Raw genomic sequence first — 15,253 nt, 5'->3', positions numbered from 1 at the left:
AACATTTCTAGCAGTATGATTTCATTTCATACTAATATATAGCATATTTACAACTTTAAACTATCATAAATGACAATTGATGTAAATTAATTGATATGATTTAATATAAATGATTAGTATATATTTTCTGACAATTTGAACATAAAAGCATGGGAATAACTCACCAAAGCAGTCTGTCACTTTCCAAGAAACAACAACAAAAAGGTTTTACTGGGAAAAATTAGTAAAATTTTTCTCTAAAACATAAAATTTAAACTGAAAATTTCTACCTCTATTCCTATTTTCTAGTCCAGTTATTTTCATTTGTCCGTGACCATGTTTGGCATAAAAGCCAAATATATCCTTAACCTATCCCTTCTCTCCATGTCTTCTTTCTCTTTGTTCATCCAAGTTGCTATCATCTTTCATCTAGATTCTGAAGCACAAATTCCAGTGGGTCTTCCTCCTTTCACTCTTGCCTCCCTCCCATCCATTCACTGTATCAGTCAAAGGTATCTGTTTCAATGTCCACAAGTCTGTCAAAGCCTTTTTTATTGGACTTAGATCAAATCTCACCTCCATAAAGTTATCTCCAAGGTTCTGTTTGATAGCTCCTACCTATTTCACCAACCACATCTGATGCTATATTGCATCTTGACTCATTAAACTCCAGTCACAGAGTATTTTTATTTTCTTAAATTAAATTATATTATTCTCACCTCAGATAGATCATGTATGCTCTTCCCTCTTCAGTTTTACTTTGTTCCATTCTACCTGGCTAGTTGCTACATCCTTAGCTCAGAAGGAGTATTCCCAACCATCTGTTCTAAATTAGATTTGTCCCAATTATGTTCTCAGATAACATTGTTCTTTTTCTCCATAGCACATATCATAATATAATTATATATTTATTTGCATGTATATTTATGTAATTTCTATCCCCTATCCTGGACATAAAATCCATGAAGGCACTTATCATGTCTGTTTTGTTCACCACAATACAGCCAGCACCTAGTAGAATGCTTTACACAGAAATGGCCCGATAAAATTTATATTTTAGTAAAATAGATAATGTGAAATAGGAAGAAAAAGCCCAAAGGGGAAGAAGTGGTGCGAGGAAAGAAGGGAAAGAAAAAATATGGAAAAATGTAAAGAAAGTCTTTGTAAACAGGGAGAAGTGGAAGGGTTGAAGGGAAGGCAGGGGAATGGGGAAAAAATAAGAACCAAGATTTATCATGTACAGGTGCATAATCCCAAAAATGAATGTCATCATATTGTATAGCTAAAATGTACCAATAAACAATGAAAAGAATTAAATGTAGTCCCATTATCCTGTCAAGAGGCAATGCCAGTGACTAGATACCTACATCACCCAGAGAACCTTTGAGATAAAAACGAAAACTTAAATTCAATCAGAAAAAGACTTTAGTCTTGTAATATCTCTCCCTTCTCCTTACTCAGGAAAAATAAATCTTCCAGAGGATCTATTTGGATAATGTAGATCCCCTCTAATTCTAACATTAGTCAATAAATGTTTTGTTTATTTTCCAATGCCATACTCATCACCTACTGAGAGCACACATTGTGTCTGCCAAATTATCTGAAAAAGAAAGATGTCCTCCTCCATAAGTTATTGAGTTAAGTCTCTGAGACAGTAAGCATAGAGCAAGAATTTAAATGTGTTCTTAGTAGTAAAAGCAATTCAAATATCACCTTATTTTTTATTAAGGAATAAAAATTTACTCATTGCTCACTTAATATATTTTATAAATTTTTTGCTAACCTATTGTAAAACAGTGTTAAAAATCAATATTAAAATATTGGCTTCTTCTAATGCTAAAAACTGAAAATTTTGCTTTAAACTAGATAATATCAGTTACTATGGTTTCTGTTTTGATCGTTAGACATAAAATTTAACATAGGAAGGCTGGCTAATACACAGTATGTATTTGATGTTACTTCTAATTTTAGAGAAAATTGCAATTTGATTGATATTTAGGAGCTTTGCATATTCTTTCAAAATTAATATATAAGCATACAAGTGAGAAAATTTTATTATAAATCAAGAATGTTAAAAATAAAAAATAACATATTTATTTATTGAAGACATAATCATTGTATGACCTCATTCACCCAGACATATTTGCTTAATTCAGTTTTTTGATATTAATGTACAACCACACTTTACTTGGTCATATCTATTTTGTGATATTACCAAGTCCATCATCTTAAATTCAGAAATTCAGAGAATAACCAAACAACTTCTCCTTTAAAAAATCGAATATCTTTTTTTGACAAGCTAATCTAATAATGGGTACAAACTGTATCACAAACCATTTCCCAAATTTACTAGCAGTATATGTATACACACACTCAGACACACACACACACACACACACACACACACATACACACACACAATGGTACCTCAGTTCATAAACGCTTTTGTTTGCAAACATGGCCATGGCCATCTTTCCTGCACAAACACAAACATGGCCATCGTTTTCAAAATTAGAGAACAAATTAAATTCATGAACCAAGGTACCACTATATGTACATACTACCTGGTGGTTGTCTCTTAACATGAGCACAAATAGCCCTAAAGTCATATATTCTGAGGTTTCCCTAAAACATATACATACTAAAAGACACATGTAGTAGCAGTAACCAGTTTCTAAAAGCTCACCATTCTTTGCTGGGATGACAGAACGCTGTCCCAGTCAGCATCTTGTTGAACGGTACTGACAAGTGTGGGGAGCTCCTCAGAGTGAGGTTTGTTGTGCATTATTGGGTGCAGGGGCAGATGGGAGGCCACATGTTGATCATTGCCCTCTTCCTTTTCCCTTGAGGTCAAATCCTGGGTCATGGTTTCCTCTCCATCAGCTGCACAGGCAAATGGAGAGGTGGCTTGCTTGGAAGACATTCTTCTGCAAAAAAAGGAAAATACCCTGGACTGAAAAGGGCTGTCAACAACAAAGAAACAAGCCATTCCTTGAATTTGACTAATTCAGGGAAAAAAGAAAGTAATTTAACTGTGGATATAGTTATTGTCTACTCTAAACCACCGACAAACAATTCTTGGTTTATCTATCCCACTCTCCCTCTTTGCATCTAATTCAGCAAACTTCTTTCTGGTAGTAGTTGTTTATCTTCTCTCTTATCCGATCCACAAATGATATTCTTATACAGTAAGTTTTTTACAGAATACATCCTGTGTATTTGTCCTCCTAGTTTTTGCAACTAAATTATAACCTTCTGGGGAGAAATTAGATGACTACTAGCAAAGAAAAGAAGGAATGATTGAACTGGCGAGGGAACCAGTTTGCAGGATGACTTAAGAGCAAAAATATCCAAGTATCTCTTTTGTTTACAAAGAACAAAATAAGTTTATATAGGAAAATACAATTAGAGTAAATAATCCATAATGATAATCTTAAACCAATCTAGCTTAGTTTACAACTTGCATTATGGCCTACTTAGTGCGAATCTGAAGCTTTCTGACAAACCTCCAAGAAGTGTTGACTGTCGTAACTTAACTTTTATGTGACTTATTGATTGAAAGCCTCATAATGTTACATTAGTCTTGAGGCAATTTGTAGCATTTGAACTGAGTAACTGAAATAACGATAAATCTATTTTATTAGAAAATGCATACATGATTTAAAGCATTTACTATGAAAAATAAAAATGCCTACTATGCATAATATCTTAAGCCTCCAAAAACAACACTGAGCATTCATTTATCCACAAATGAATGCAGACTGCACTACATGACGAGGTCTCCATTCTGTGGTTTCACATGCAATAAGAATTTCAAAACTTTTAGAATATCTCTATATCAAGATGAATTTCCTAGCAAAACAGGTAGTAATAAAACCACTAAAAATTTATAACTTAACAGAAGAAATAATTTTTCTACAAAACTTTATGTTGTTTTTAGTTTATTGTATCTCTAGCTCTAAAACTGCTGTGTAATGAAAGGAATAAAATCTCTACCTTAATTGCTCTTTAACATTAATTGATTTCATACCATTTTTTTAAAAATGCACAAATCAGTTAACATAGGAAACCACATGAGCATTTTTCAAATTAGCAAATCATTAACTTGCTAGTACTGTTTCTACAGACAAATAAATACTGATTAAAGGGTCTAGAAATCTGAGATTAACAGTTAAATTTACAAATCTGTCACATGCTTTCATGAATATTGCAGTGAAGGAAATATCAAGTGCAAAGAAAAATAATTAAGTTAATTCCAATTTAAACAGTAGTTTTTATGTAGCAGCCCATGTTTCACATAGGATTTAACAGCTAATGCTAAATTTCTCACAATTAATGAGGGGGCTCAGACTTAGTATCCTACAGTGAAAAAAATTAATATAAGATCAGCTAATCTAATTATGCACAGTTCTAAATAAAAGTATTACAGGCTTTTGAAGTGCTTTGAAACATATTAAAGTGCTGATACCTACTTATAATAATCATTCTACAAATAATAAAAATTTATTCTTTTAGACTTCATACTAGAAAATAAAATGGGGGGAAAAGTGCAGAAGAATTCCTATATTTTCTTTGAGGAAAAAGAAATTAAATGTTCTAAAGAGTGCTATATCAAAGGATCAGATAAATATATACTTGAGCAATTTGCATCAGTACAAACAAATGGACAGATATACATACACTTCTGGAAAATGATAGCCAAATGATGCTTCTTAGTATACAAAAACTACTATTGAGTACATTTTATTGGCCCCATAAATATAATAAAACCATGCAAATTACTGTATAACTGTTTCGCAAGTTTTTCAAGAGCTTGACACAAACAACAAGAGTGTATGCAGAGTTAAGATGATGATAGAAACAAAAATGGAGTCATTCACATTTTTAAAAAACGCACTTACCCTGTTTTTTAAAACAGTTAAATATAAATGACAGTCATAATCCAAAACTCAAAGTGACATTAGCTTCCCCAACAAACCTCTATTATAAAGTGAATTGTCTCCTTCCAACAGCAATATCTGTGATTGTTGCTTTAGTATAAATTAGTCATGACATAAAATCCAAAATGAAACATCTCTAAAGAATAGTTTCAACTGTAAACTGCATCAGTGAACAATAGTTCACAATCCTAATTAAACAAAACTGTACAGCTGTAAAAATAGACTAAATCTGTCCAAAGCTATGAGTTGAGTTTAAAGGCTGGTTTGTTAGAGTGTTTTCTTAAGGAAGACTGGGTTCTCAGTCTTAATCACCCAATAAATTATTTCCTGCAATTACATTAAATAGAAAATTATCTTCAAATGGGGAGTGTTAATTGAAAATCAAAATTCAGAGGGAAGTTTAGAAATTACACGCTGAATACAATTAGTGAGGAAAGGCTTCACCTCTACTTCATCAACAGTCTTCTGGTGATTCCTCCAGTGACCGTTCAGGAAAGCTATCTATTTACAGCATCACACAATTTGTCTTTTATTTTGCACCTACAAATACAAATGTGTACCAAGGTTGCAAATAAAAGATAGGCTGCCAAAAAAAAGCAATATTAAACCTGACTGTTCATTCTCAGTTCACACCATTGTTAGGGGAAAAAATAGGAGAAGGAAGGATGACAGTAGTTAACAATCAAGGAAGGCCCACTCAACTTCAAAATCCTTCCCTTTAGCAAAGAAATCAATGTTTTATCCCAATAATATTTTTCCATATCATATTTCAATATTATGGGTTTATTATGGTTCTGAAACATGTCACTAGTAGAGAAATAGATGATTTATGTTCTTTTAGCAAGGTATTTCCTTTTGATAAAATTACTGGGCTTTCTTCAGTTTTATTATTGTTAACTTTGTTGTTGTTTTGTTTTGTCCTAAAACATGATTTTGGTTCAGACTTTTTTAAGCAAAATATGTTCAAATTATTTATAAAGCAAAGTTTATTAAATAAATCTTAGATTTAGTGATTACTAAATTTGATTTACTTAGTTTTACACAATTACTTATTATGTAGTCCTTTAACTTACTGATTATATTCTCATTCATTTCTTTTCTTTACTTTAGCTTTCCCTTTTAAAACATTTTACTAGACCAACTAAACTGTACTGTAGAAACTGAAAAGACACTTGACTTTTGTTGATATCCTTAGATAAACACTGCACCATAGCTATTCTACTTTAGAAACTCAATTATAAAATATACTTTGTTAATTAATGTTTTTAAATATCATGTGAAATGCTTGGACTTATTTTTTAATCCTCATATTAGTAATTTTCCTTTACAAAAATGTTCACCCTCCTCCAGTGTACATATTAGAATAGTACCTTACCGTAGCTGCTGCCATACACAACTAATAAGCAAAAGAAAATAAAAATCCTTGTGAAAATGGTCAATTTTATGTGACTTTACTTTGTTTTATTTGTGCACTATTATAACTTAAAAATCAGTCAAATGAATTGTTTTTTTTAATTTGTATTAAAAAAAATATCTTCCTAGTTATACCCCCTGAAAACAGGGGTTTATAATGGAAGTGCTGACACAACCCTAACTAAAGCAGCACAAATGTTGCCGCTATAATACACAAAATCAAGTTCTATTATTCTAAACTATCCTCGCTCATGGGATTTTTCTTTACTGTGCTCCCAGCCAAACTGCTGAAGCATGAAAAATTTAAATGCAATCAAATGCGCCCAATTCTACTTTACTAGAACAAGTGTCTACAGTGGTACAATCTTAAAAGGAGATGCAACAGATTTGTTTGGTGTTTTTTTTAACTGTTTATTTATAATACAGTGCATTGGAGATAAAATAAAAGAGGAAATTACACTCACATGGTACCAGTGTATTGACTACACAGAGTACATTATAATCAGAGAGAAAAACTACATTGTCAACTTATCACATTGGTTAAACAAGATGGTTTTCTGGGGCATAACTATTATCAAGTAAAACCTCCAAAGAGAACTAAATATCTCTGGGACACATAAAACTAAATTTCCATCGTATATTCCCTGAGTTTGAAATAACATTATGCAAGGGTTGAGAATTCCCAAGATGCCAGGCTATTGGGAAGAACTTTAGGATTAGGACTTTTGGGAATGAGACTGTTGGAGATAAAGTCTTTAATAACTGATAATGTTCTCTGAAGTCAGGAATGCCTCTAAAAAGGTGATAATAATTCTACCTCAAACCCTCAATATAAAATCTAAATGTTTAGACCACTAAAAACTAACTCAAATAGTAAATTTACTTTCTGTTCTTAAACAAGAAATAAAAATTAGTTGGCCTAAGACTATAAAATGACAAAGATGCCAGAAATCTATACATCAAGTCCTCTACTTCTGAAAACTATCTTATCTAAAACCTTTCTGAATTAATGGCATGTCTTTTTAAAGAGAGGTATTTATTTTCACATCCTTAAACGTTACGATTAATTTTAAACAACTTTAAACTTAAACTTTCTCATAAGGTATTGTGACTCAAAATTACACGTTTTTATTATTGATCGGGAAGAATCCATCTCTCAAAACTATAATTTGGAACTGTCCAAAAGATCCACTGAGTTCACTGAAACAATATTTTAAACATTGTTCTTTTAAATATTTTCATTACTTGTATGAGTCCTATCAAATGATATCCACCTTTTAAGTCTATTACATTTTTCAAAAGAAATCCTGTTTACAATGTGAAGCAACAATTTAACACTTGGTTTACTTATAGGAAAAGTAAAATGTTCAAAGCAACATTCACATTTATTTTTGCAGCTCAGCCCCAGGCTACCACATTAGATTTATTTCAGTCAGATAATTCACTGTTAATTTAGTGCCATACTTGATCTGATTCTGAGAAATAAACAACTAATTTTCCAAATATATAACACAGTGCCTCTATTTTAAAAGGAGCATGAGTAACAGATATGCTCAGCTGCCAAAATGCACAATACCCAAGAACAATTACAAAGGATGCCAGTCTACCCAGCCTAGGGCAATGAACGATTTCAAAACACTCTTCCTGTACCTCTAATTCCCATGTTCAGGGATCCTGGGAGGGGTCTGCAAGGACAACCCTAAGTCTAGATATTAAATGAAGATATTCCTTTTGACCTTTCCTCACTTCTTTCTGGTGATTTTTTAATATTGTTTTATGTAGCACTGCCATGTCCTCTTCTCTACTCCACCTCCAAATATCCCTGGGCTTTTGCCAGATTTTTCTTTTTCTTCCATCTGTAATAATCAATTGAGAAAATTCATGGGAAAAAATACAACTGCTTTCAGATCTCATTGGAGTCATAAGCCTTTCTCTTAGAGTTTGCAACAGCTCTTTCTTAATACTATGGCATTACAGAGAGACGATATGTGTTTTTAAAGTCACTGATTTCAGTTACCTGTCAAATCAATAGAGATAAGGCAAATGAAATACACTTGAGGTCCATAAATTATAACTAAGAAAAGGCTTAAATTAATGGATCTTGACTCTTCTAAGGCACCTAATTTTTCACACCAAAATTGTCTCCAAAGGCCTTCTAAGGTTCTTAAAAAACAAGAACTACCTGGAACAGATTCTTCTCAAGTCATCAAAGTTTGTGTTTCTGGAGTTTATATTTAGCTGACAATATTGCTGTCACTTTATATAGCTTAAGACTGTTCTTTGGACTAGAGCTCATATGTCTTGGAATGCTTTGACTCATGAATTGTTTCTCCTGATAATGTTACATCACGTAACCACCTCTGTCTAATTGGCTAGTATCTGCTACAAGAGACAGACAACCAGGGTGATGACTGGCACGCTGACTGACTGCCTATGGAAAACAGAATTACTACATTGCCCTTTAGTATCCACTTTCTCCCTGGGATCAGAACAATTTGACTTCATATAACATATATACTTTTTGTTGATAAAAATAATACTGAGTTTTCTCACAGCTTATCTACCAGCATCTTGTTGGGATATTTGCTTTGGAAAGCCAGAAGCAGAATATATAAATAAAATCAGCAACTTAACAATAAGAGCAAAACCAAACAATGACTATTATAAATAGACACTAACATAGAGGACTTAAACCAAGCTCAATGACTTTACAGCTCAATTGAAAGACTTCTGGGTGGCTTGAGTGAAAGGAAGCTAATAGCATAATGAATTTACCCTTGAATTTATCTTTATATGTGCATTTTGAATATTCACATCACATAAAATGAGAACCATAACTTTAAAGTGAATAACAGATATGACTTTGTCAGCCTGAAACTAATCCACTAATTATAAGATACCTTATCCAATTATTAATAGTAATCATAAATCAGAATAATTTCTCAGAGAGAAAGCATAGAAAACTATTATCATATACTTCTCCATTCTTACCTATTTCTCTCTTTGCTTTATATTGCCAGGAAAAAAATATGAAATCAAAACTTATACTATAGTGGTTGTTTGAAAATATGAAAGTTCATTGAACAAAATGATGCAAAGAAATTGATCTCTAAGGTTCTCCAACATCTAAGTAAAGCTACCTAGCACTTCCCCTCTTCTGAGTAGTGAAATAAGGAATAAATTTCAGGTTCCTACCAAAGAACTACAAGAAGTGAACGAAAAGGAGGGAGGGGAGAGGGTAGGGACGGGAAGGGGGAGAAAGGGTGAGGAAAGGGGAGGAGGGAAACAACCATGGCTCTGCAGTTCATTTCCAGTTTGTCTACTTAATGAAAACTTCATTGTACAGCCCTCAAAACCATTTCCAGCAGGCAAAGTATTTCTGATTCAGCAGAGGTTACACAAGCATCAAAGCAGTTAAATATAGGTGCCAAGCAGCACTGCCAGGAGCTCTTAGTACTGTGAGTTAGTGTTACCTGACAGCTTAGTGAATATAAAATTACTTGTTTCTCCAATTGAAGACAATCAAATTGTCACCTTCCATTGTAATAATACACAACTAGTGATCAGCAAAGTGCAAACATAATTACCATGAAGAAAACAAAAAATCAAATCTAAATCTCTCTACAGAGTAAACACATCTATCTGGCTTCCCCCAAAAAGGAGTGCATTTTAATACTGAGTGCTATGATACAATCTTTATGTTATTTAACAGTAAGATTTATGCATCTTACATCAAAAAAAGGAAAAGCAAGAAAGACTAATTTATAAAAAATGAATACAAATATCAATAAGAGCACTACAACTTCTAAGACATAGCAAAAAGGTTTGCAAATTACACACTGTATATCATCAGTAGCATGACCACCATGAAAACCTCCCCTCCAGAGACTTCTTTCTATCTTAAACCTTTATGGAAGTTGAAAGGAACAGGTAGAATCCAACTTCAAAAGCTTAAAAAATAAAAATTGGGGGAGGCTGAGGCAGAAGAATCAGAAGTTTGAGCCCAGCTTGGACAACTTACTGACTTAGCAAGACACTGTCTCAAAATAAAAAAATAAATAAACAGAAATATGTGGGGATGTATTTCAGTGTGAAGGCCCTGAGTTTGATCCCTAGGACCACAAAAAAACTATGTCTTTTTGTCTCCTAAACTGGCCACATTTCTGATGTTGAAAACTCACTTCACATAGTTGGTTTGCTGTCTTTACCCAAGTTTAGAGAAATAGCCAAGGATAAGATAGATATCCATCACCAACCATTTTGAGACATTCAGTATCTCAAAATCATGTCCAAATTTGGTAAGCAGATGGGCTCACTATCACAGAGATCTGTGGGTTAGCATCAAACGCCTGAAAGTATGATGTACTCTGAAGATTCCTAAGGTCCAAATAAAAATGAATACCATCAATATCATGATGATTCAAATAAAATCCAGTTTAGAAGCTGTAGTGGAAAAATGATTTTACTTTTTATCTAACTCCAAATGTAAAATATACAGATTTATATCATATCTTCCAATATGGCAAAAAATCTTTCCCATTCTCAAAATACTACCAATTTACAGAATTTTTTCTTTCTTTTTATCGAAAAGATATTTCATATGGCTAATGCCTGCTATTCCATTTTTACCTGATACCTCTGTTCTAAATAAAATCATTAATGGTCATCTAACCCCAAAATGGACTAGTTTGGCTGGAGAGGAGAGAGCACTGCAACAAGGTATAAAGAAAACGAATTAGTGACCACGAACAGCAATGGATTCTCTAAGATTGAATCTTACAATACAAATTGAGACACTGAAAATCTGATATCTTGTTTCTTAGAATGATGTTTTCATCATATACAAATCTGAACTAGACATTAACTCCTGCGTTGCCTTTCTTTCTCTATTGCTCCTTTCTGTTAGGGGACGGTAAAAAGAAGAGCGAGATGAGCGCAATGGGCAGACTTGACGGCTCGACAAGAAACGGACCAAAGATAAGGAAAAACAGGAGAAAGGGGAAGTCCAATCTATAGTCGAAGGTTTTACTTCAACGAGATAAATTTCATATCACCAAGAGAAGTATTTTTGGACGTGAAAAATAAGACTGTTTTAGGAAAACACCTTTTTCCTTGATCTTACACGTTTCAAGTGATACAGTGAATTTATTTTTTTCCCTCCAGGAGATTCTACTTAAAAGTTTATGTGATTAAAAACCTCCTAGTAAAGGGGATGCAATCAATACTTTTAAAAACTTTAATCAGGAGTAATTTAAGCCATTCCTAAAATTATACTCATAAAGTATTTCTTACAATATAGTAATAATAAAAAGTATCATCCAAGGGTAGACTTTCTAGAGAAAATCTTCCAGATTTTGGAGATAATTTCTTGTAAAGACCTCATAAACTTATGGTGAATGGAAGAAAAAGATGAATCATTTAAAGATTTTTGTCTATTTTTTTAAATAATGTTTTATTCTACATGATCCATGAGGACAGGGCCCATGTGTCTTACTCTATTTGATTCCTGTACCCAGCACAGTGTAAACAATCACTAATACTGGAAACTTGGAAGGAAAAGCAGGGACAGTGGAGATGAGCAAACAGCTCATTTTTTAAGTACAGTGAGTAATCACAGAAAATACCACTCACCTGAACATTATTCTTTCTCAGTACTCTTTATCAAACAACTCATCACTTAACATCTAAATCATGTTTATTTTATCTACATCCCCAACACTGAGCTCTCTCGTCTTTCTGATATACAACAATCCTCAAATGACTACAATGTGTTTATATCCAGACGTCCTCTGTAATGTTGAATCAAACAAACTTAAAATGAGATTCATCATTTTCCTCAACATCTTTCCTCATTCACACCCAGAAGAATATAATTTCAGAATAACCCAGTTTCAAAGCTGGATGAATATTATATCCATCGTCTTTTTATCCTTGTTGCTTATCATCAGCTTGTCATTAAGCTCCATTAGCTCTTCCTTGATGATGTTTCTCAGGATCATCTTTCTTACCATATTCACAATCACCTTAGTACAGGGCTTTATTACATCTCACATCTGAAAGCCTAACTAGTCGATCTCATTCCAATACCTGCCCCTCTAAATCAATCTTACTGCCACTATCTCCATCAGGCCAGTGTCCACATCAAACACATCAGAGGCTCTCCCCTAAAGATAGACTAAAGTTCAAACCGTTGACCCTGACATTCAAGGCCCTCTTCTCAGACCCAAGCAATCTTTCTAAACGTATCTTCTAGAAATCTACACTTTGACCTTCTGATATAACTATGGCAACACACTCAAACTTCACTTATTGTTGCTCTGATTTTTGTTCTGCTCATCTGCTATTACCCTCGCTTTCCTTTCTACTTAAGAAATCATCAAGGGACTATTCCAGAGATCGTGATTCATCCTTTGCCTAATCCCCTTTAGGAAGTGGTATGAGAAATTATTTTTACATCACTCCCTCAGCATTCAATGTACATCCTTATATAATCTTTTATAATATATGATATTCTTCTATTTCATAAGCAACCCCAGCCAAAGTATAAACTTTTCAAGGATAAAAACAAAACTCTAAGTTTCTCTGTATAACCACACCACCTATTATAATATTTTGTGCAAAGAAAATACTCAGTAAATATTGTCCAGTTATTTAAATATTATTAAATGAATAGGAAGAAATAAATTTAGGATACTACACTTAGCCAGAAAAGTAGTGTCCATGAAAAAGATTTAAAATAAAATTTCTAGATCTCTGTCTGGTTTTCTGGGAGTGTTTCCTCTTCCAACATGCCCTGACTCATTAAATTCACCTCGTATTTGTAACATACTACATTTTTAAAGCCAAAATAAAAATCAGTCTATGTTTTCAGAAACATTAAAAGGATGGATGGCTTGACATTGGAACAATGGTTGAAAATATTCATAGTTTTCCAAAACTACTTACAAATTATCAATCACCGTGCTAATCACCTGCTACATATACAATCTCATTTAGTTCTCAAGGTAATTTTAGTAATTAGGTAATGTCATTACCCCCATTTACTGATAAGAAAACTAAGGCACAAAGGTGTTTAAGGTTTTTTTTTAATTTGCCAAGGTTATACTTAGGAAATACAGAAGGCAGAATTTGAACTTTGGTGGTTAATTCCAGGGCATATGCTGTTAGAATTAAAGGTTTCTGAAATCTAAATTAAATAAATTATTGGCTATTTTAAACTATCATTTGATGGGGAGGGGAGGAGGGGGGGAAGGGAGGGCAGCGAAGGGGAAATTGGTGGTTAATTCCAGGGCATATGCTGTTAGAATTAAAGGTTTCTGAAATCTAAATTAAATAAATTATTGGCTATTTTAAACTATCATTTGATGGGGAGGGGAGGAGGGGGTGAAGGGAGGGCAGAGGTAAGGGGAAAAAATGAGAATCAAGACTTGTCATGTACAGGTACAAGATCCCAACAATGAATGTAACTGTACTGTATCCCTAAAATGTACCAATAAACTCAATTAAAGCTGAAAATAAAATAAAATAAACTATCATTTGAAATTTTCTTTATCTGCTTATACCCTTCCTGTAAGAATTTTATTCACAATATTAAAATGATGTATTCTAGGTTATGATTTTTCTTTATGCTTTTTTACATACACAGTTGATTACTAGGTGACAATTGGAGAGAGAGAAAGAGAAAACAACAGAGGGAAATGAGGAAGCAATACAGAGAGAGAAATGAGGAGGAAAATGAGGAGAGGAGACAAGAAAGTCGAGAGAGCATGCAATCCTCTAACCAGTACATTTGACTCCCAGTGCAGGCAATTTGACAATTAAATCAGTTAGGGAAGTGAGTAGTTAAACCTATTGGTACACATGCCTTGGATGTTGACTGTGATTTTTATGCAGTACATTTTCTAGTAATGTTTATTGGGTGTTAACTCTCCATGCTTTCTCTAGTATACTTTTTCAGGTTAACCTAGATGATCAATATTTAACTCTATGCGTACACAGAAGATGGAAAAACAAAACAAAGACGTCAGTACCCATTTATTTCAAGACCCAGAGAAGTATAAGAACTGATTCCATCTTTTAGCTCTGACCAGAGAATCCACACTATTCACAACAGACACAACTGGAGCTGCTTCACCACAAATGTGTTCACAACAGCACTGACAGAAAGCGAGATGAGGAGCTTAAACAATGTGTGTTTAATGCAGTACCCACATGAAGTTATTTCAGGGAATGCAGAGTAATTCAGATACACTCTTAAAATCTGACTACCACATAACATTGCATATACCCTTACTTCTGAGAAAAGAAATAGGAAAGCCTCACACACAAGGATATGAAATTGCATAAATTAGAAAATCTATAAAAACAAAAAGTTTTCACCACTACCCCAAATGTCCACATTATTAAACATACACCAAACAGTCTGTTTTCACAGATAACCAAAATGCTCTAGTCTGGTTTTCTCCCTCTCCACTTTCATTACTCCCTCCCTTCCTTATAGCAACTTCCTTTAAATTTTTCCCTTGCATTTGCTGGTATCATATTATCATAAACAGCTCCGGGAGAACATGAGAATCCAATTGTTTCCATGAATCATTGCACAGAATTGTTTCAGTTATCATTATAAAAGACAAGTATGACTACCCACTGTCTTGCATACTAAAAGATTCTTTACCAAATTCTATTTGCACACCTATCAAGCCACAGAACCTGGTTTTTCCCAAGCTATGGTGTTATGAGAGAGAATACAGAATTACTTATCCAGTAACATTCTTGTCATATAAGAGCCACCTTACAATTTTCCAAAGTTAAATAAAACAGCATTCTGAAAGCCTTTTATAATAATCATGCCTAATCTATTAACTACTTAGATTTCTTCAAAGGTAAATCTTTACTTGCGTTCATAGTACCTAGAACAGGAA

General features: G+C 33.3%; 1 protein-coding gene across 27 annotated transcripts in view; it reads right to left on the bottom strand.

Moving 5' to 3' along the window:
* Positions 1–15,253, bottom strand: part of Sox6 (SRY-box transcription factor 6) — a 557,563-nt gene that overhangs the window by 323,274 nt on the left and 219,036 nt on the right. For 22 of the 27 annotated variants that reach the window (XM_010615190.3, XM_010615191.3, XM_010615182.2 and 19 more), the window contains one exon: positions 2,666–2,906. In XM_010615190.3, the coding sequence (XP_010613492.1) occupies positions 2,666–2,902 (237 nt within the window). In that variant the 5' untranslated portion in view covers positions 2,903–2,906. Of the gene's footprint in view, positions 1–2,665; positions 2,907–7,982; positions 8,004–8,078; positions 8,158–15,253 lie in introns of those variants that run through there. The other 5 variants (XM_010615194.2, XM_010615192.2, XM_010615181.3 and 2 more) reach the window with 3 other exon arrangements.

The sequence above is a fragment of the Fukomys damarensis genome, unplaced genomic scaffold, assembly GCF_012274545.1.
Source record: "Fukomys damarensis isolate Sample0158 unplaced genomic scaffold, DMR_v1.0_HiC HiC_scaffold_16, whole genome shotgun sequence".
Taxonomy (NCBI): Eukaryota; Metazoa; Chordata; class Mammalia; order Rodentia; family Bathyergidae; genus Fukomys; species Fukomys damarensis.
This window is presented reverse-complemented; position numbering and strand designations above follow the sequence as displayed.